The sequence below is a fragment of the Myxine glutinosa genome, chromosome 4 (assembly GCF_964187855.1).
Source record: "Myxine glutinosa chromosome 4, kmMyxGlut1.1, whole genome shotgun sequence".
Taxonomy (NCBI): Eukaryota; Metazoa; Chordata; class Myxini; order Myxiniformes; family Myxinidae; genus Myxine; species Myxine glutinosa.
This window is the reverse complement of record NC_136264.1, coordinates 152,441,577-152,464,644: the sequence shown is the minus strand read 5'-3', so window position 1 is coordinate 152,464,644 and position 23,068 is coordinate 152,441,577. Positions and strand designations below refer to the sequence as shown.

The 23,068-nt window shown below is 46.6% G+C and overlaps 1 protein-coding gene across 2 annotated transcripts in view; it reads right to left on the bottom strand.

Annotated features, from left to right (window-relative positions):
• The window catches only part of LOC137425424 (uncharacterized), a 108,307-nt gene that overhangs the window by 65,797 nt on the left and 19,442 nt on the right, over window positions 1–23,068 (bottom strand). For both annotated transcript variants that reach the window (XM_068113849.2, XM_078776633.1), the window contains exon 4: window positions 6,005–6,062. In XM_068113849.2, the coding sequence (XP_067969950.2) occupies window positions 6,005–6,062 (58 nt within the window). The remainder of the gene's footprint in view (window positions 1–6,004; window positions 6,063–23,068) is intronic.

The window sequence follows — 23,068 nt, the reverse complement described above, 5'->3', positions numbered from 1 at the left end:
CGAGAGTGAGTCGGTCGTAGCGCGTGTGCGAGGGAGCACATGGAAGCGCGGTGTGGTGAGTGTTACAGAGGGTGTGACGGGAGAGTGTGCGCAAGAGTGTGCGCGAGAGAGGTGTGTAACGGACGGGTGCATGAGGAAAGAGTGCGCTGTCAAGAGTAAGGGTGAGTGCGCTGTCAAGAGTGGAGGTGAGAGTAGTACGAGTGACACGGAGCGTGAGTTGGTGGTGACAGGTGAGAAAGGAAGCACACCTGGAATGGTAGAGCGTGAGTGGGAATGCACGCTGGAATTGGTAGTGAGGCACGTGGTTGGGTGTGCGAGTGAGAGCACACCTGTGATTGTCACAGAGGAGGTGACCGAGAAAGGGGCGCGAAGAGGTGTGTTGGTGAGGTGTGCGAGCGACGAATGTGTGCCAAAGTGTTCGGTGGTCAGGTGTGTGACTAAGGCTGTGAGTGGAATGAGTATACCTGGGTGTGTAAGGAAAGGTACGAGGAGCATGGGAACGGCTGGATGTATGAGGAAGAAAGGGGTAGCGTATGCGTTTAAGCATGCAGGTGAAGCATCGACGGTAACCGGGTTAGAGGTTAGGTCGACTTTTAGCCGAAGCGGGCCCTCGGTGCGTGCTGGGCCTCGCTTTGAACGGCCGCGTCCGTGCTCCACTAGGCGGAGCGGGCGGCTGGATAGGAAGGGTCGTCATGACGACCACTTTTTGTTGAGGCATTCCGGCAGGTCGAGATCGAGCCATGGGATGGCTCCGTGCCGAGAAGGTGCGTGGGACCTCGGCCCGGGTAAACCTCCTTCCCTGCACCGAATGCGGGACGTATCCAGCCGCTGGCACCACACAACCCGCATTCATGGCTTGGCTGTACGAAGCCGGGCTTTGGACAGGAATTGGCGCACCGAGAGGCATTAGTGAGTAGACTGTGTGATGAGGTTAGTGTTTTGGCCCCGAAATTAGAAAAAAAACAAAATTTGATGATTGGCAAAGGATTGGCAGTAATGATTGGCAGATGATGGGCAGTGATTGGCAAATTTTTGATTTGTTGAAATTTGATGTGCAAAATTGGTAGTGAGCGATGGGCCCGGTGGGTAAGGGTGGCATCCCTGCCACCCTTCCCATGGTGGGGCAAATGCGCTATAGTTTATGGGGTGTATGGCAGTGAAAACTAGCCCGGGTGGGTTAGGTTATTGATAGGGATCTAGCGAAGATGACATTAGGTAACGTTAAGATTAGTGAGTGACTGATACCTGTAGTGGGGACGCAGGTAGATTAGTGTGGATGATAATGACGTGGGAGCGCAATCGTTTAAAGGGACGACTGGGAAGCGCAAGTTTCAGAGGGGAGTAGTTAGATGAGATGATGCTGTGTGAGAATTGAACAGGTGTGATTGCACAGGTGTGCAACTGGACAGGTGTGTGGAGCAGTGTATGAGTAGTGAGTGTGTGGATCAGCGCGAATGCGCTTGGGGAGAGAAGGGTGCAGGTGGCACCAGGTGTGAGAGCACAGGTGTGCAAGTACAGGTGTGTGGAATATATGGAGCAGAGAATGAGTGGTGTGGAGAGAGTTAGAGTAAGTGGTACGGAGTGGTGTGCATGGTGCGAAGGTGTGAATGGGGGAAGAGTGGACCCCCATCATGGATACCCGGGGCGGGTAGTGTAAGTGTTAGGTAGAGGGTATAGGTAAATTGTGGTTGGATATTGGCATTTGTGGTGCGGTTGCCGAATGGTATTGTGGATGGGTGCATTAGTGTTGTGGAAATGGCTGGGCGTGTAGCCTGTTAGTGTGTGTAGTTGGTTGGGCACTCCACCACTGTGAGGATGTCGGCCAGGTGAGGCCGCAGGTGGGCTCTGGGAGCCGTTAGTGTCAGTGGGTGCCTGAGGATCCCGGGTGTGGATCGGGTAGCCCAGTGCCAGAGAGGGCACCGAGTGGGGAGAGCGCCAGAGGGCCTTCCCCAGGTAGATAGGTTAGGGTAAGGAGCAGGTAAGCTCGGAGGCAACTACAGTGGTGGAGGTGTGCAGGTGGGTAGACCGGCTAGGAGAGCTACACGTCGCAGCCCAGAAATTGTGCGAGGGCACCGAGAGATGAATCGGGGGAGTGAGACCCCAAATTGAAAAGCACCACAGTTTGGTCAATGGGAATTGGTTTTTAGAACCCATAGTGTAAGAGGGCCAATGGTTTGGCAGGAGAAAGACCCCGGGTAATGTAAAGTTGTTAAAGTCATTTAGGAAATAGTTAGGATTGATGAACCTGTCGCACCATACGCAGCCACTTACCTGTGGTGATGATGACTCCACACCTGTGTTCCTTTGTTCTGTGTTGCAGGAAATGAGAATTGCTGTTGAATTTGTGAGACGCATCACGACGTGGATGAGACATTGGGGTGATTCCATCTCTCCCTCCTTAGGAGGGACTGATGATGAATTGGTGATGACAAATTATGATGTTGAGTTGGAGATGGCAAATTGTGATGAGAGTTGGAAATGGCAAATTTGATTGGTTAGGAGGGAGAGAAGACGAATTTGGTTTATGGGAGGAACGGGGAAGACAGTAGGGACGTTTGTTGATTTGTAAAGTAGATGTTTATGGGTAGTGTTGTGTTTTGTGGATACAGTAAGGGGTAAGGGAGGGGCAATGTAGGTTACCTGGTGGGGGGGGGGGGGGGCGTACGGTAGGAACGTACCTGTCTCACCTGGTTCCCATGTGCCCCCAGTGTGCATTACCTTATGTTGCGTGCACTTTCGCGCCCTTACCACCTTACTCACTTGTCTTCTTCTTTTGTCTCCCACCTCCGAGGATCTGGCTTTGGGGCAGAGAGAGAGGAGAGAGAGGTGCTGGCTCCGCAGTTGTGGGCCTGCACTTTCGCTGCTTGCTGCCGGGATCGATACACCATATGGACCGCAATTTTTGTGGCCGCCCACCATGGACCGCAGTTCTCTTGCGGGCAAGCACCACCCGTGGATGGACCTATTGGTCAACGTGGCACCTATGCCATACAGGTGAACCACTTTTAGTTGGCCCCCTGACGGCCACAATACAGAAATGGACGCGGTTGGCGCCTTTCTTTTTTTCTAAGGAAGCTAGAAGGCCAAGTGCTTGAAGAAGGCAAGACCAGCGGCAGAACATCGGCCGGCTGCGACACCACCGGTGACTATAAACACTTTATTGGTGCACCGGATGGTGCTGACTGTAGATTATGGGGTGGTGCTTTTGGTGCTTGGAAGGGGTGCTCTGCACATTATTAAAGGCCGTAAGGCCACAGAGCACTCGTGGGTTGGTGTATCGATACTGGCATGCATGCTCTCTCTATGCATAACATCTGCATGTGTTCCTCCAAAAACAGGTCCTGGATCGTAGTGTAAATATCAGTGTAGTCTTATGTAAATAATGCTCCCTACCGGCTGTATGTTTAGTTTGAGAATTCTTTCCGCGATTCGGTTATCCTGTGGGTGTGTTTCTGTGAGGAGAAGGGTGCAACGTCGCAGGGGGACATATTTACTCATTTGTGAACATCTGTAAAACTGTCGCACTCAGGGTAGAGTTAATAGTAGAGGGAACTACATCTGAGTGCCACACTAAAGTAGGTAAAAATTTATCGGGTCGGGACGCCCCGAGGGTAGAGAAGGGTGCAATGTTGCGGATATGGGATTTGGCCTCCATCCATATCCGCTTGTAAATATTCCCCTATTTCCCCAATACTCCCCAACTATCCCCAACCCCCCATTCCCTAGTCCCATTGTCTGTAAACAACACTCTGTAGAACCGACCTTCCCCTTTTTCCCCCATTAACTGTCGTGCCCAGGTTCACCGCATCTCACGTAGACAACTATAGGACCTCTTGCTAGTTATTCTTAGTCTATGTCAGTTAAGGACTCGTTTCCATTAATTCTGACTCTTCGTTGCACCAGAATGTGATTGTATGGCACCAGTAGTGAGTTTAGGACCTCCCCATACCTCCTCCCATCTTCCTCATGAAACTACAACAACAACAACAACTACAACCACAGCGGGGGCGGCGCGGCCGCGGTGCGGGGAGTGGGCGTCCTCACTCCGGCTCGGTTAGCCGCCATTGCCCATGTGCTCCAGGGTACCTCCAGGTTACGGGGTTACCACGAAGGGGCTGGCTGTCAGCTCCTCGTCAAGGGCGGAGCCCGGTAACCCCCCCGCACCCAATAAGAAGCGGCGGGCCGATTCCATCTGGGGCGGAGCTAACGAGCCGAGGGCATGTCACTCCCCGCTGGATATACGCAGCCACTTACCGGACGTGACGTGAGATGCGCCCCCAGCTTGAAGAGAACCAGACGCCACCTCCAGCACGACGATACCTCCTTGCATCTTTTGGACCGCGCTTTATCCTGTCCCTGAGCCAAGGTGCACCTTGTGCTATCCATCGACTACCTGCCCTTCCTTGCCATCAATCCCTGTGTGAGTCAGTCTTGTCCCGTTTATCTGTGGTCTGTCGGGAATAAGATAAGTGTGTCTAAGTGCCTACCTTCCTATGCTGTACCTCTTGTCCTTGTAATCTAAACGTTCCGCATACAAATATTATAACCTCCTCCGGAGGTCTTGAGAACTGTACCCCTGGTGTCGTGTCATTTAACCCAGCCGTTGTGTCCTTTCCTTAATTGATTTAGCATAGCGCGACTCGGCCAACGTTCGAGTATAATCGGGTAAACTGTGCAGACGCGGTCATACCAAACCGCTCGGTAAACTAACATCCAAAACCGCGTCTGTAACAATATATACGTATCCTCCTCTTCACCGACAAAGCCCTCCATAACCTGGCCCCATCCTACCTGGCTGACCTCCTCTCCAGACACACTCCCACCCGCAACCTCCGCTCTGCTGGTACCAACCTCCTGACCCCCCCCCCCCCCCCATCCGGACCAAATTCAGATCCTGGGGGGACAGGGCCTTCTCCATCGCTGCTCCCACCCTCTGGAACTCGCTACCTCACACCATCAGAGACTCCTCCTCACTCACCACATTCAAAACATCACTCAAGACCCACCTGTTCAACACTGCATTCAACATTTAACCCACAGCATCTAACCCTTGACTATCTCCTCTCCTTCTCCCTCCTTTGTGGTTTGAATATTTCCCTATTGAATCTTCTTTTTTTGCAATTGTTTTTATGTTTTGCTATGCATTATGTTTTGCACTCTGTCAAAGCGTCTTTGGGCTTCCTGAAAAGCGCTATATAAAATAAATGCATTATTATTATTATTATATATATACGTATGAAATATAAGTCATCTCCATAGCCGGGAGATAACTCTCCATAAATAAATATAAACACAAACCTTCATATGGAGGTAACTTATATTTTTTAGTTGTATATACAAAGGTATATGTAAACAGTATATATATATACATATGTATATATCACAACTTGAAAGGCAATATATTTTTATGTGTAAGACAGGGAGTTATATTTTGTAAATAATGTACAGTATGCATGCAGAAATTGAATTATTGTGAAGGATGCGCTCCAAGTCTTTTTATTTATATATGGTGTGAAATACCTGAGCGAGCTCATTCCTCAAAGGGTAGACTTATTAGTAAACAAACACAAGCACAAAACAAGAGAAAGAAAGACCAAAAAATAGAGAGCGAGATGGAGAGAGATTGTATCGTAGTTATTAACTGATGAATATTTGTGATGGTGTTGCCGGTCCTCCATGTGATGTGCATTGACCTTGCTACTTCCCACATCTGCAGCAAGTGATTGGAAGAATAAGTCATCATACACTAATTCAGTTTAAAATTATTTGTTTTCCTTTTGTGTCTCTTAAAGATTGATGCTCTGGTCCACATACTTGTCTTATTTCTCTTTCATCCTCCAGTAAAATTGCAATCCATGCTGCCAAAGTCCTTTTACCATCATTGCTGCAATACTGCCTCCCAATTGTCTCCAAAGACTAATTAAGTCTATCACGTGAGATAAGTTTCCCATATATGATATTTTGTCATGAGATGTGCACTGGGCTTGGGAGATCAGAGACATACCTTTCTTTTTTGTGCTTCTTGCTATCCCTGTGGATCTGAGTATATATGTTGAATGTTTCTGCAAAAAGAAAAAATCCACAAGGAATTGGGAATGTAAATATCGTACGGTTTCTATAACTATGAACACATAGAAGTTTTTAGTTAAAAAGGCAAAAAAAAAACATGAAAAGGCATTCCATTGAGTGTCCTTCATCCATTCAATTGCAGTCGTAATTAAAGGAGGAGACATTGAAAAACACAATATGAGCTTAAAAAAGAAAAGTTATGATATTGTTATCCATTATGAATTTGTGTGTATGCAAATGAGGAGTAAGTTAAGAAACTAAGTACGAATAGATGATGAAAAGCAAGAGAATAAACCAGAACGGCACTTAGTAGAGAGCATACCTCCACCTGGTTAGCCATATCACTCAATGGTGAAGAAGCACTTAAAAATTCTTCTAGCTGGATCCGGATCCGGAACTTCACCAAAATTGAATCGATTCTTCCTTGTCACACACACAACCTGTACGACAAGTTTCCTCCAAATCCATCCACAACATTTTGAGATATCCTGCTATGTATCCTTTTTGGCCCTGCCTCCCAATGGTGAAGAATCACTTACTAAATTAAATAATTCTCATATCCGAATCCATATTCAGATCTTCACCAAAATTGAATCGATTCTTCCTTGTCAGACACCCAACCTCTCCACCAAGTTTCGTCAAATTCGTCCACAACTTTTTGAGATATCCTGCTATGTATCGTTTTTGGGCCTACCTCCCAATTGTGAAGAATCACTTAAAAATTCTAAATGCCGGATCTGAATCCGGATCTTCACTAAAATCTAATCATTTCGTACTCGTCACATACGCTCCATCTCTGCAAAAATTTCTTCCGAATCCGTCCACAACCTTTTGAGATATTTTGTTCACAGACAAACGGACAGATAAACAGACAGTGGTAAAAACATAACCTCCATCCACCTTTGGTGGCGGAGGTAATAAGAATAAAAAAATGGGTCATTGATTGAGAACTGATCCAATAATTTTGGGTTTCGAACTTTGAAGATATTTTGAGGAGGAGATAACTCTACTGTTTGAAGTACATTTTTATCGTGACCACATAGACTTCTCAGAGTTGCAACTACTTTGAGATTGTCAGTAGTTTTGATCCCATAATACAGGTTTACTGCACTCTGAAAGTGAACATTAGCAGGTCCTGCGCATTATTGACTGAAAAATATTTGCAATTGAAAGCATTTTAAATAAACACTGCTTTTATTTTTCACCAACGAGGAGATACGATGAAGTGTTGAGGGTAGAAAAAGGCAATCTTTCTCATCCAGTCTGTTCCATATGCGTACCCCAATATCCCCAACACAACACACATCCAACGGCAGATCACAATGATCTGTGTACAAAGGAGGGACAATGCAGCTGGAAATATATGGACAAACATGCAAGCCACTATTTGGTTAACTGCTACAACTTTTGATGGGTGGTTGGTGTTCATAGCTAGGGGAGGACTGGGGGTATCGTATCGAAGACAGCATACATCGGATATTGGAGACAGCATACATGAGGAATTAAGAGAAATTCACATCAGGAGGGCCATCGTGGCATTTTCAAGAAGAGGGCACACACATCACACACCTCATCCTGATAACCATCTACTTTCTTCGATTCCTTCCTACATTTTGTGCCTTATCAATTTCCCTGTTAGACTCATGTACTCTCCCTTACCTCTACTATCCCTCTTGACACACTCCTCCAAATAGTGTGACAGGATGGCGCAGTTAGCCTGATGGGATATTGGCAGAGGTAGCACACTCACTTTTGAGCTGTATAGTTTGGGTTTCATTATGGACCCGACTAAAACCTGTCGGATGTGTGCTTCATAGGCAAGGTTTGGTATCACAAAGTGTGCCGTCCTTTGGATTGAGGATAAATTCGGTGTCAACCCAATTCTAACGTTTCTAACGTTCGCCGATGTGAGGCTATTAAAATACATTATCAATCATCACTGTATGCAAGGTTTGAACCTCAGTTCATGGAAGAAAATTTGGAGTTCTCGTCCTATTAATGAGAACAATCCTCCAATGAGATGCTCACAAATCATTTTAGTGCAAATTGAAAATTTAGAGTGCTAGGGAAAGACTTGGTCCGAAAGAGCCACCATGGTGCCATCTGGCAATGAAGGCCAGCTTGGAAATGTGGTCTGCCCAGTATGGGTAATATCTGATGGTGAGGCTAAAGATCTCAAAAGATTGTATTCCTTCCAGGGTTTGGTCACGGAAGAAGGTCAAAGGATTATCAAGGCAGTTTTCCTGAAGGCACAGAGAGCGATATGATACTCAACGAGGTTAAACAATATGCTACACAGGTCAATCCAGTTTTGGTTCTTCTCTAAACAAATTAAAAGTGACATTCCTGCTGCCTGTTTGCCAATGAGGTGACAGACATCTGAGAGGTGGCATAATGAGGTTTTCTGGGAGGATCAGAGGCAAGTTAGGCAAGTTAGTTAAGCTTAGCAAGCAGTGTTTCGTGATAGAATCTGGTAAAACTACAAATAATGTTCAGTGATGCTCCTACCTTCATCTCCTATTAGGTTTAGAGCCACAATAAATTTCTGCAGGAGTAGAAGCAAAATATCTAGCATTGAGTGACAAGCACAAAGGTGGATCGGTGATTTGCAATCTCACATTTAGAGTAATGACAACATTTGTTGCAGTTATAGATTTCATTTACCTTGAAGAAGTCTACCGAGCTGTAATTGACTCGATCAATCTTGATGCCCATTCTATTAATCAATGTGAGTTTCCCACCTTCCTTACAGTTGTAAAGCAACCCACAGCTATTGATGTTCTGCATTGAACAGGCAGAAATGACTGCAATTCAGCAAAGAAAGTTTTGATGATCCAGGCTTGGACATCATACGGACTTCTTTTAGAGGTGATATCAAGGCCAACCCAAAAACGTTTTCTCCTTCCAATTTATGAATGGGTGTAAGGTAGGAACAGGAAAGGATACATTGTGGACCCAGGTTTTCTAGTACCCTTTGTCACTAAATATAGTTCTGAAAACAGCTCGTGCGAGATGAAGCTTTCACTATTAAATTACTAGAGTAGTCAAGTGATTGCGTGAGTCATCACTTTCGACGAATCTCTTCCCTTTGTTGGTGTGCTCACTAAGCTTTGTGCATTGTGTGATGGTTGTATAGTCCAATGCAGGACCCACAGCGTCTACCACAAAGATCACAGGTATAGACTGGTCCTTGCGGAGATGTTTGTTGGCAGGTTTTCAATTCTTTCCTCAACTGTCTTTCGATATCAATTCTCCCACATTCAAAGTGGTCCAGGCCTTTGCGGCAAATGCTACGCCAACCTGACCAGTTTGTGGCCCGATGTTCCCAGGTGACAACTGGAATTGGTACAAGACTTGAGTGAAGACTTAAGGACATCCTTATAGTAGTTTATTTGTCCACCACATAACCGTTTACCAAATTGAAGTTGTCCATACAAAAGTGCTCTTGGGATTCTTTGGTGTTCCATGCGTGTGAGGTGTCCTGACCAGCGAAGCTGGGCTTGCATCAGGAAATATTCACTTCCTTGGATATGACAGCAGTCTAGGATTGAGGTGTGTTACGTCCTCCTCCCCAACCCCCGGTCACGGTGTACCTCCGAACCCCGAGAGGAGTCACGGCAGAAAAATGTGTTATTCTGTATGTCAAAGATCAATGGTGAAGCCACACCAATCGTTACCAACCAACAAATATTGTTTTAAGATCACACAAGAATAACAGTACAACAATAATATTAATCAAAAGTACAACCAATATATATCCTATGATGGTACCATCAGTTTCGTAATATATAACTTACTGTGCTCCAAGTGAGTGAAACAAGAACATTCCCAATGTCTCTTTCCTGGCTTCAACCCAAAGTTGGTTCTGGTTTCAAGCCAAAGCCGATCCCGGCTTCAAGCCAAAGTCGATCCGCTCCAGCGACCGTCAGAACGATGTCTAATCGAGACCAAAATCCCGTTGGGTTGACAGTCACAGTCACGCGGCCAAAGCTGCGCAACAGCGCCCTCAAGGCGACTGGGAAATCCAAAGGCGCCCTCCAGGCGACTGGGAAATCACACCCTCGGGTATGGACGTTTCACGGCTCACAGTCGGCGAACCGCAAATTAACCTTCAAAATCCACGTTGCACACACACACACACGCCAGGTAAACGTCTGAATGCGGTGAAAACGGCTGAAGCGAAGCAAAGAAAACTTGTGCGATGCGCAAAGCGCGTGAGTCAAAATGGCCGACGCCCCGTACTCGAGACGTAACGGCCCGATGATGATTCTCTTCAGAATCGACCGCAAAACCTGACACGCAGGTTGATCTGTCACAGAGATAACAACTCTGTCGCAGGAATCCCTTTCCTGGGAAACCCAAAGTTCACTCGTGACTCTTGCTCACCAACGTTCGCTCCAGACCGCAAAAGCAACTATGCTTCTTCTCGGACTCACTCGCTCCGTTCTTTTCCTCCTCTTCCTCTTCTTCTTCGTCGTCCGGTTCCGGTTTCATTGAAAACATTAACTTTTTACCTTTGGAAAACAGTTCATAAACAATAAACCTTTTGAAAACAATAATTTCTATTTCCCTCAAACGACAACAATAATAATACATGGAATCAAAAATGTTTACAGTGGATGAAAACCACAACAACGGAAGTGACGAATCCGTAACACTTCCCCCCCTCAAGAAAGAAAGTTTTAACATAGTGAAAACTTTCTTTGCAGGCAAAAACTCTTTTAACAAACAAAAGTAAAACTCACACCCAAATCACCAATTCCCGTGAGCAACGATAATTAATATTTCCCAAAATAAAGCAACAAAACTTCCAAACAACCTACAGAAATTTCCAAAGTTAGTTCCCTCTGGACAAAGCATCAGCAACAACATTGTCCCTGCCCTTTACATGCTCAATTTCCAAGTTGAACTCCTGCAAAGCCAAACTCCATCTCATCAACCTCTGGTTTTTATTTTTCATTTTTTGAATGAAGGTCAAGGGGTTGTGATCAAAAATCCAAAGCAAAGCAAATCGATAGCACTTTTTTGAAGGAGGCCGAGCTGAGAGCCAGGTTTCATGGTGGTTGGGTGGTGAGGCCTGGAAGTATTCACTGCATGGACGCATTTAGGAACGTGGAGTTCACGGGTTAATCCATGTAGGAATCTTGGCTCGGCTGCTCCTGAGCACTCAGTGCTTCCAACTCTGCTCTTGATCATAAAAATCATAATCACAGTTGTATAGTCGGGTGTTGTAGTCACGTGAGTAGCGGTCTCCTTCTCGGCCACTACCCTGATAATCATCCCTTCGGGAGCTGCGGTAACTCTGGGAGCCTCTGTAGTAATCACGACTGCGGCCGCCACCAAAACTACTACTCCCAACCTGGGAGCCATAGCCACCCCTGAAACTACCTCCACGTTTTCCTCCTCTGTAGCCCCTCGACGCCCACGGCCTGCCTTCTCTACTGTTATGGTCCGACCATCCTTGCCATTCAAATCCTTTTCTGCATATTTGGCATCCTTTGTGTTTTCAAACGTAACAAAGCCAAACCCTCTCGACTTTTGTGTCTCCCTGTCTTTTATCAGCAGCACTTCCAAGAGTGGTCCATATTTGCCGAAGACAGAGTCCAGAACATCTTCCCTTGTGTTGAAGTTCAGTCCACCGACAAAGAGCTTGTCAACATTGCCTCCATCCATGACTTGTGTGTGTTGACACTTAGTTTCAGGGTACTTGACAAGAAGTGACTGTGCAAAGCGTGACATCTGTACCTTCTCCTTCTCTTCAGAGCGCTTCCTACCCATAGCACGAGTCACTGCACAGGATGGAAAGATACCCGGAATCTCCCGCTCCAACCGTGCGGTATTATTTTCCATACTAGGCTTTTCAACAAACATCGGATTACCAGAAACTCGACCACCGGCCAAATCATTCCCGATAACAAAAGAGATTCCCTCTACAGGAAGAGTGGCTTGTAAACCTACGGTGACCAGTCCTGACACCAAATCAGACTTCAAATGGATGACATGAAGTGGAGCTTTAACAAAGCCACCAACCCCCTGTAAAAGAACACTAACACCAGTTGCCGTCTTCTCTGAAAATGGCAAAATGCCTTCAAGCATCAAAGATTGATGGGCTCCCGTGTCCCTCAATACCCTAACAGGTTTCTGGTTAGTCAAGTCTCCATCCAGTGACACAAACCCCTCTGAAATAAAAGGTTTGTAACCCTCTTGAACAAGGTCATTCTGTGATGCCGTAACTTTGGCATGGGAACCTTCACAAGGCACTGTCCTCCAAGGACGATTTCTCGCATTTGCCAATGCATTCGGAGTTGTACTAGTCTGACTCCGCTCCTGATTTTTCCTTTTCAGGGCGTAACATCAAATGCCCAGGTTTCTTGCAAAAAGCGCAAGTAGGCCCGGAGGAAAAACTCGTGGTCTGCCTCGAGCCCCCCGGAAGATAAGTCTGTCTTGGAACAGTAGTCTTCTGCTCCCTAAAAGTCGCGGTATCAGATTTGTCCTCATAGTCATCTCTAGGCCGCCTCCATTAATATTTGTTCTCCGCACCGGATTTACCATAACTCCCCTGGCTAACTCTAGGCGGGAAGTTACGTTTGTGGAACCCCGTCCTGTGTGTCAAGGCATAGCCATCTGCCACGGTAGCTGCCTCTTACAACTCTGGTACTTTCTTTTCATCCAGATGTACTTTAATGTCCGCGTGGACACACTGTTTGAATTCCTCCACCAAGATCAATTGTTGCAACCAGTTGAAGTCTTTCCCAATCCCCTTCGAATCACACCACCGATCAAACATGGTTTCCTTCATTCTGGCAAACTCCACATGGGTCTCACTCTCCCTCTTCCTGGCATTCCTGAATTTTTGCCGGTAAGCTTCAGGGACCAATTCATAGGCTCTGAGAATGGTTTTCTTCACTATCTCATAATCTGCACATTGGTCAATCGGTAAAGCCGAATAGATATCTTGAGCTTTACCCACCAGAACACTTTGCACTAACATAGTCCAGGACCCCACAGGCCATTTTAGCATTTGAACCACTTTCTCAAAGTGTAAAAAAAAACTTGGCTACCTCCTTTTCATTGAAGGGTAGAACCAGCCTCACATGCCTACCAACATCCCAAGTGTTTTTTTTTTTTGTTTTTTTTTGTATACTGAATCGAGGCTCGTGAAAGAGCTAACATTTACTTCACAAACAAATCGACCAGACAAACAAAATACACAAAAAGAGGGAGCGGAAGACAAGCTGGGGAGAAAAGGGGAAGCACACAAACACAACATCCGAGAGCAGGGAGATGTGTGGAAGGGAGAGGGCCCGGGGGGAGGAGGCATGGGAAGGGGAGGGGGGGGAGGGAGAAGTATAAAGCACAAGGACACCAAGGACTTCCAGGACAGAAGTTGGTATTTCAAAAAGGGGAATTGGGGTGAAATTAGCGGGGGTAGAAAAGATCAAGGTTTTGGATGGGGGAAGATAAGAGATGGTGGTGAACAGCTGTTTTAAAGACTTGGAGGGTGGAGTGGGATTGAAGAGAGTGAGGGAGTTTGTTCCAGAGGCGGGAGAAAAGAGGAATGAAGGAGTGAAGGTGAGCAGAGAGTCTTGATTTTGGCAGTTTAACCAAAAGAGGGTTGCAGGCAGATCTTGTGCGACCTGTAGGAATATTTGCGGGACAGAGCCCAGAGAGAGCTGGGGGGGCAAGGCCAGAGAGGAGTCGGTAGAAGACGGAAAGACCACCAACCTGCCTGCGGTGAGTGAGTGAGAGGCCCTTGGAGTTAGCTTCATCGCGGGAGATTCCAATGATTCTGAATGCTTTGGTTTCAACAGCGCGAAGGCGAGCTAGGTGTGAGGCAGGAGCACCAGCCCAGAGGGGAGAGCAGTATTCCATTGAGCTGCGGATGAAAGCCTTGTATGTGGTGAGGAGCTCAGGTGTGCCAAGGAAGGACTTCGCACGACGGAGGATGCCCAGTCGGCGACTGGCTTTGGAGGCCAGATTTGAAATGTGGTTTTTCCAGGAAAGATCATGGCAGATAGTGAGACCCAAAAGCTTGAGTGACAGAACTTCTTGGAGAGGATTATTCAGAAAGTGGATGGGAGGGTTGTCCAGTCGGTCCAGTCCAGTGTTCTGACTAGTTGTCGAACTAGCCGGCATGGATACGACTTCTCTCCGTTCTCCCATTAATTCCAGCTCCTTGAGTTTAAGCTCCTTCTGATACTCCATGTCACGTTCCTTTAACTCCCTTTTGGCTCTCCTTTCCTCTGCTCTTTCCCCTGCTCTTCTCTCCTCGAGTTCTCGTTCCTGTTCTGTTCTTCTTTCCTCGGCTTTCCATTCCAACTCTTTTAACCTTTCCTGGCTCTGCAGTTGCATCTCCATTTTCCAGAGCTCCACATTTTCTTTTTCCTCAGGTAACCAATCCAAGGCTATCTCTGTCCATGTTCCTTGTCCCACCAGCGATTCTACCACCAATGTCTGCATCTCTGCTTTCTTCATATGAGCGCAGACCTCCAAGTTAAAATGTTTGGCCAATATCAAGAGTTCCGATCTTTTTAACGCTTGGAACTGTGCCTCATTAGGGGACGCCGCAAACTGTTCTGAATCAAACACCATGGTGACTATTAGTTAACACCTGTTAACCTTCACACAAAAATCTTCAAATTCTTTGGAAAAATTTGGGAATGTTAGACAAATTCCAAATCTGGGAATTTTGGGAATGTTAGGGAATTATATCCCGGACGAGCCCCCAATTTCTGTTACGTGCTCCTCCCCAACCCCCGGTCACGGTGTACCTCCGAGCCCAGAGAGGAGTCACGGCAGAAAAATGTGTTATTCTGTATGTCAAAGATCAATGGTGAAGCCACACCAATTGTTACCAACCAACAAATATTGTATTAAGATCACATAAGAATAACAGTACCAATCTCTGTCCATGTTCTTGGACAATAATATTAATCAAAAGTACAATCAATATATACACAAAGAATTAAGTTAAGCACCCCCCCCGTTTTTTTACAACCTCGCACATTACAAGTTTGTTGTCGTCAAAACAGTGTAATATACCCATGATATTGCTATATTTTCTGGAGAAGTGATATTATGGTCACATAAAAACATAACAATCATGCCGTTTTCAATATTTTATTCTGAATAATTTAAGGTGAAATTTTTTGGGAATTTTAGGCATATTTTCACCTCAATTTAAGTATGGAGCTATAGGTCCATCACGGACAGTGTGGATGACGTTTATGTTTTCTAACGTACAGTCATTGTTCTGAGAAGACCTCTAGCGATCTTTGCGTCAATAACGTGTGTAGGACCCACGTGATCGGATCACTGACTCAACCCTACGTCTCATAGACCCTGTAAGCCGTCGTATGCGTTGCTGTGGCAGGTTGAACCCCCTCGAGCACGTTTGGGACATGTTGGGACGACAAATTGCGAAGATGGTCCCTCCAATAGCCAATCTGGATGAATTGGAACGTGCATTACATCGGGAATGGAACAACCTGCCACAGCAACGCATACGACGGCTTACAGGGTCTATGAGACGTAGGGTTGAGTCAGTGATCCGATCACGTGGGTCCTACACACGTTATTGACGCAAAGATCGCTAGAGGTCTTCTCAGAACAATGACTGTACGTTAGAAAACATAAACGTCATCCACACTGTCCGTGATGGACCTATAGCTCCATACTTAAATTGAGGTGAAAATATGCCTAAAATTCCCAAAAAATTTCACCTTAAATTATTCAGAATAAAATATTGAAAACGGCATGATTGTTATGTTTTTATGTGACCATAATATCACTTCTCCAGAAAATATAGCAATATCATGGGTATATTACACTGTTTTGACGACAACAAACTTGTAATGTGCGAGGTTGTAAAAAAACGGGGGGGGGTGCTTAACTTAATTCTTTGTGTATATATCCTATGATGGTACCATCAGTTTCGTAATATATAACTCACTGTGCTCCAAGTGAGTGAAACAATAACATTCCCAATGTCTCTTTCCCGGCTTCAACCCAAAGTTGGTTCCGGTTTCAAGCCAAAGTCGATCCGCTCCAGCGATCGTCAGAATGATGTCTAATCGAGACCAGAATCCCGTTGGGTTGATAGTCACAGTCACGCTGCCAAAGCTGCGCAACAGCGCCCTCAAGGCGACTGGGAAATCCAAAGGCGCCCTCCAGGCGACTGGGAAATCACACCCTCGGGTATGGACGTTTCACGGCTCACAGTCGGCGAACCGCAAATTAACCTTCAAAATCCACGTTGCACACACACACACGCCAGATAAACGTCTGAATGCGGTGAAAATGGCTAAAGTGAAGCAAAGAAAACTTGCGCGACGCGCAAAGCGCGCGAGTCAAAATGGCCGACGGCCCGTACTCGAGACGTCACGGCCCGACGATGATTCTCTTCGGAATCGACCGCAAAACCTGACACGCAGGTTGATCTGTCACAGCGATAACAAGTCTGTCGCAGGAATCCCTTTCCTGGGAAACCCAAAGTTCACTCGTGACTCCTGCTCGCCAACGTTCGCTCCAGACCGCAAAAGCAACTATGCTTCTTCTCCGACTCGCTCGCTCCGCCTTCTTTTCCTCCTCTTCCTCTTCTTCTTCGTCATCCGGTTCCGGTTTCATTTAAAACATTAACTTTTTACCTTTGGAAAACAGTTCATAAACATTAAACCTTTTGAAAACAATAATTTATATTTCCCTCAAACGACAACAATAATAATACATGGAATCAAAAATGTTTACAGTGGATGAAAACCACAACAACGGAAGTGACGAATCCGTAACAGGTGTTAGGTATTCTGTCTCGTCAGGTGATGCCAAGTAGTCAAATAGAACAAAAGATAAAAATACGGCACTCAAGGAGGAATTTATTATTATCATCTCTAGCATTAAATATACATTATATTACCAGAGATCTGGGAAGTCTGCTGCTTTAGTAAAAGCTTTGGCTACTCTGCTGTCATTGGAACTACTCCTAGCCAGCTGGTGCCAGTCAGCAGTTAGGAAGTGGGTAGTTAGTAATGAGGCTGTAAATGCATATTGGTGACGATTTTATATGACGTCATCATTGCTAAGAATTTTATGCATCATACACAGGAATAAAGTTTTTTTTATGGGCAGAGGAGGGGGTGTAAATCGATAAGTGTTCCAGGCTGGTTGGTATTGGCTATGAAGATGGATTTGTTCTTCATTATTACAACCAATACACATCTAAGATAAAAATCTGCCTGGCAAAATGATAAAGTATTCCAAGGAGGAATAGGAAACCATCATAAATGTTCTGAGTAAAGAACATTTTGGTTTGGCACACATTGTCAATCATGTGGCAGCAACTTGTCGAGCAAGATCTGTATGGTACAATGAGTCTCCAGTTCTCCAATACTTAATGTTTGCATTGATGAGGGATGGTATGAGTTGGAGGGTGAAGCATGTTGGAGGTGTGATTTGGAGTTGAGTATAAGAAACTTTGAGTTAAGTACAAGATCTAAGAAGAATAACAAATGTTGAATGGTGCCAGAGTGGAGAAATTGGCAGAAATGTTTTGTTGATATGAAAAGGAAGTTAAAGAACAGATGGAAGGAGTTGGAGAATGAGAGTGAAAGGTGGGAAACAAGCAATGATTTATGGAAGTGTCTGAAGCATAAATAGGAGGAACGGGAGAGGGAGAAGTCATCAAAACACAATAGGTGGTGGATGCAATACACAGCCAGTAAAGTTATTACCTGTACAGGATACGAATTTAATCACAACCTTTGGAACAAAACAATTATATTAATAGTATTGTTATGTCGGTGGGGTAGCGACACTTTAGACCAGGTAGAGTTGTAGGTAACATGTTCCGACTGTCGTGAAGAAGAAGAAGAAGAAGAAGAACCACCATGTAATAAGTAGAGGACCTGTTTAGCCCGGATGTCGGATAAGTTGTATATCTGTCGTGAAGATCACGTCTTCCCGTCACGAGGGGGCATGTTAACTAGCTTAGGGAATAAGGATAAATTATCCCTTGTACATCTTACCCTTGGTGATTTATACTTTGTCCCTTATGGCACAGCAATAGACACTAGCGCAGGAAGTGCCCATTAAAAGCACATTACAATAAATAACAATAAAACAAACCGGAAGCCAGGCATCAAGCACCACCACTAACAACCCTGAATTGGTAGAGGACACAGGACACCACAGGCCAGGAGCCACGCACAGAAGGACATTGATTGGGCAGGAGTTGGCCAACAGGAAGGTCGGAGCAAGAAGCTACCCGCTGATTGGTAGAGGAAAGGCCGTGGAGGAAGCAGCGCGTTGATTGGCAAGGTACCACCGATGATGTCAGAGGCGGACTGCACGCTGATAGGTGGAGAACTGAACGATGTAGTGGTGGCCTGCAGGGATTGGTGGAGAAGTGCCAATGACATCACGAGAAGGCCATTAAAAGAACGCACTGAACGGCATTTTGTCTCTCTCTCTTGACCTTTTTCTTCCTCTTCTGCTTCTCGTGCTGGATGTAGAAAGAGACGCTTGGGCGCTGACTATGCTCCCCCCTTGTCCTCATTCTGGACCAAGCGGTTGTGTGCCGGCATCGTCTCCTCGTCCCCCCTGTTCATCTGGCGTCTGGGATTAAGACCTGCAGTTGATGGGAGAGGCGGTGTGTGGACGAGCGGACTGTGGCCTTCTTCCTGCACAGGAACGGGGGCCTGAGACGGGTCTTGATGAGGTGCCGGGACAGCCGATTGAGCTAAGTGCACAATTAAACCTCACACCATTATTTTCCAGTTCTTTTATTCCCCATTTGTCCGTGTTATAAGTCTGGTGTGAAGGATCCCATAGGAATTTAGTTTTACCGACGTGCTTTCTTGTTATCGGCATTTCTTTTAATTTACCCTTTTGTTATTTTTGTACATTTCTAAATCAGTGTTTGTTTGAGTTATTTTCCACATGTTCGGGGATTGCCGGCGGAGCCACAGGTAAGCTCCTCAGCTTCCTCTTCTTCTCTTTCCTCCTCCTGCGTATATATATTGTTACGTCAGGAGGTGGTAGAGCAGCTAGATCTGAATAGGTAACATGCTTCGAGATGTCGCGATAGCTAGAACCCACTATGTACCTTTAAGTTAGTATGTGTAGGCGTTTGTCGGGTTAAGATGTATACTTGTGAATCTACCAGGAGGTGAGTGATAAGTAGTGTAGGGATTAAGACTAAACCCCTGTGTGTCTCACCTGGTCAGCCAAACCTTTGTCTCTTTTGGCACTGCACACCACTTAGACACGTAGGTAGGACCTTTAGTACAACATTAAATAACGCCCTCCCCTGACATGACTTAGGAAGGAAAACAGGCCGGGACACCGCCGATAATGGCCGCCGCCACCTACACCTCCGGCGGGCCTATCCACCTCGAATAGCACGCGCTATGACCACGGAGTAGGGAGCGAGGTTGGGAGGCGCAGTGGGCATGGGCCTGAGCGAAGCTGGGAGGTTCGGTGGAAGGGACTGATTGGTTGGCAGTGCGCCAAGGCTGACGTCACCGGCCAGGAGAGATTAGCGAGCGCCGAACGCCAGAGTTGCTTCTGGCAGTGAGTCTTGAGACGCAGTTGGTTCGTAGGAGTTGCTTCTGGCAGTGAGTCTTGAGAGTGAGTTGGCCAGCAGTTGAGTTCGCACAGGCAGAGAGTTGTGAGAGAGTTGCTTTGTTGGCTTGGACTTGGCTCGAAGCAACACTTAGCGTGCAGTGGACTTGCGCTCTCTTCCCATTTTTGCCGTTCTTCGTCGTTCTGTGTCGTGCTCGAGTTGAGGGTCGACCTTGTGTGGAGCTCGCGGGCCTGCGTTGGACGCATGGTGCTTGGTGCACGGACCTCGTGGGCGGTGAAACGATCGGAGCTTGGAGCGAGGCCTGGTGGTGCTCGGAGGCGGTCAGAGAGGGCCGTGTGGGACGCCGAACGGAGCCGTGTTGGACAGCAAACCATACAAGACTACAGACAGATAAGGCTGAGCTCCGCGTTTACACTGTACACGACGAGACGTGTTATTTTCTTATTCAGATTCCCTCGTCTGTGGTTGAGATCTGTCGTGTGGGGACGTCCCAACTTAGGCCATTAGTTGATTATCATCGCGGTTTTCCTGTCCCACCATCATTGTTAATAAACCCTTACATTATTTTTATATTCCCTGTACACCTGAGCCCGCTTGAGGTGATTTCCCCAACAGGATCGCCATTTCGCAGTTAGGCGCTTCTGCAGCCTCCATTTTCCTTCTCCCTCCCGTGCCACACATAGTAAAATCCGTGTTTGGGTTGTGCCTCCGAATAAGACCGTTTAGGCTATCCGCCACTCTGGTGTTAACCGGAGTTGCGCGACAATTGTTGTCAGGTAGTGGGATTGAACCCCGAATCAAATTGGTGTCAAGGAGTGGAGAATTTGAAAAAATAATTTTGTAGTCGGAGGCGAAAATTTTGCACCGGTGATCGGTGCGCGAGACGCTGACTGCACATCATTAAATTGAATTTTAATTCGGTTTTTGGAGATAGAACCCGCGCGGGGTAGCGACCTTCTCTCAACGGAGGAGAAGGTGAGCGGTATGGAGGGAAGGAGGATGGAAGATGTGGGAAGCATAGGGAGTGGGTCGGATGTAAATGGGGGAATTCAGGGTAGTGATTGAGCTTCCCCCGCTGCTATCAAGGAGGCCCCGATGGATTTGCAGGCCATGTATGAAGGATTAATGTATCAAATGAGGGCTCAGAGTGAGAAAAGTGAGCGAGCCAGTAAATAAATGAAGGACGAAATGAGGGCTCAGAGGGAGCAAAGTGAGCGAACCAGTGCGGAATTGAATAGAGGAATTCGGGGAATAGATAACAAAATTGGGGGATTGAAAATTGATATAGGAATGGATATGGGAGGAATGAACGGGGAATTGAAGGGAGACTTGAGGCGAATGAATAACAAAATGGATGAACAAAAGATTGAATTGAAGGGAGACTTGAGGCGAATGAATAACAAAATGGATGAACAAAATATTGAATTGAAGGGAGAATTGAAGCGAATGAATAACAACATGGATGAACAAAAGATTGAAATGAAGGGAATGAAGGAGCAAATTAATGCTCAAACCGGAAAAATTGAGGGGTTGACGGGAGAATTCAATGCCCAAACCAAAAACATAGAGGGATTAAAGGGAGAATTGAAAGAGCAAATTCAAGTAATGGAAAATAAAATTGATGGGTTAAAAGGGGACTGAATGCTCAGAGTAATAAAATTGATGGGCTGGAAAACAAAATGAGTAAAGATATGGGAGAAATGAATAACAAAATGGATGAACAAAAGATTGAAATGAAGGGAATGAAGGAGCAAATTAATGCTCAAACCGGAAAAATTGAGGGGTTGACGGGAGAATTGAATGCCCAAACCAAAAACATAGAGGGGCTAAAGGAAGAATTGGAGGGGCAAATTGAAGGATTAAAGGAAGGATCGAAAGAACAAATCGAAGGGATGGACAGCAAAATTGATGGATTGCAGGGAAAAATGGAGGTGATGAATGAACAAATGAATGAACAAGGGAATAAAATGAAGGAAAGGAATTAACAATTGGAAGGAAAAATTGAGGGACTGATTAACAAAATGAATGCCTGGACGAATGAATTGAGGGAAGGACGAACGAATGGTGCCATTGGGGCACAGGAGAAGCCAAAGGTGGCAGAATGCGAATCGGAACGGGGGGGGGGGAAGGCAAATTGGGAATTGTAATGGCAAGCGAATTGGAACGGAAGACTGCAAATTCACAGGTAGATGGGGAATTCACACAGGTAAAAGGGGCGTGTCCACAGGTGAATGTGGAGTGCCCACAGGTAAATGGGGAAAATTTGATTGTGGCATGTGAAGAGGTGAATAGGGGAATGTGAGAATTGTAACAGGGAATGTTTCCACCTGCTGGCCTGGTTGTGTATCGGGACCGGGTGGATGCCACAACACCTCAACCGGGGGATGAATTTGGAATGGTGCAGCACCAGGGCCGTGGTGCAGAGCAATAGGAGGTAGAGTTATTGGGGGTCCGTGTAATGGAGCCGGACCGGGTATTTATTGGGGATATTGGGGAAGACCTGTCGGAGCCGGAATTGATGGGGGATGATGATGATGAGCATGATGTGATTCAGCGGCTGGGGACCTGGGACAGTCCCATGGAGGACAAGGTTGACCAGGCCCAAAGGACCCTGGGGGATGAGGTGAGTCGGACCGAGGAGGTGGTTGAGGTGACCGTGGGGACTCTCACCGTACACTACGATTTGGAAACAGGCTCCAAAATTACAGAACCAGTTGGGGGAGTGTGTTGGCTCCGGGCTGGATTTGGACCTTGGAGAGTCGGGAGATCGAGCCTCCGACGATTTGGTCCCGTAGGGAATTTGGACCAGCTGCAGGGAGGGGCAGAACAACCTGTACGAGTTGTTACCTGCAGCTGTGGTTTGGCGGTGGGAATAAAAAAATTTAAAAGGAGAAAGAAATTTAGAGTTAAATGGGAGTTGTATTTGGAGCAGCCTTGGTTGGAGTTGGTCCCCGGGCTGCGGAGTTTGGACTAGGAGAGGTCATGGGAGATGGCCTCGGGCAAAAATTGCCCCTTTGTAAATTTGGGGATGCCAGCCAGCTGGGGGGCTGTGCTGGCGAGATTAGAATGTGGGGTCCAGCCTTGGGTGTCGAGGTACAACCTGGGCCCCACGGGTGGTCTGGTGGAGTGTGGCGTCCCTTGTCCGTCGGGGCGCCGTCCGGGCGTGTGGCTCGGGTCGGCAGGGTCACTGGACCCTGGTGGGGGTTAAGACCTCCAGGGGGTCCGAGGTGGTTTCTCAAGCCTGGCATGGCAGATATTGAGGACCACTAGGGGGAGGTGTTGTGGGTCGCGCTTTGGTGGTGGCACTGCGGACGGCCAACTTGGGCCTGATGTGGTGACCACTGGGCATGCGGCCTGGCACCCTCTCCCTGAGACTCTGGGACAGCCAGCATGTGATGACCTGCCATGCTGTGCTGGGCT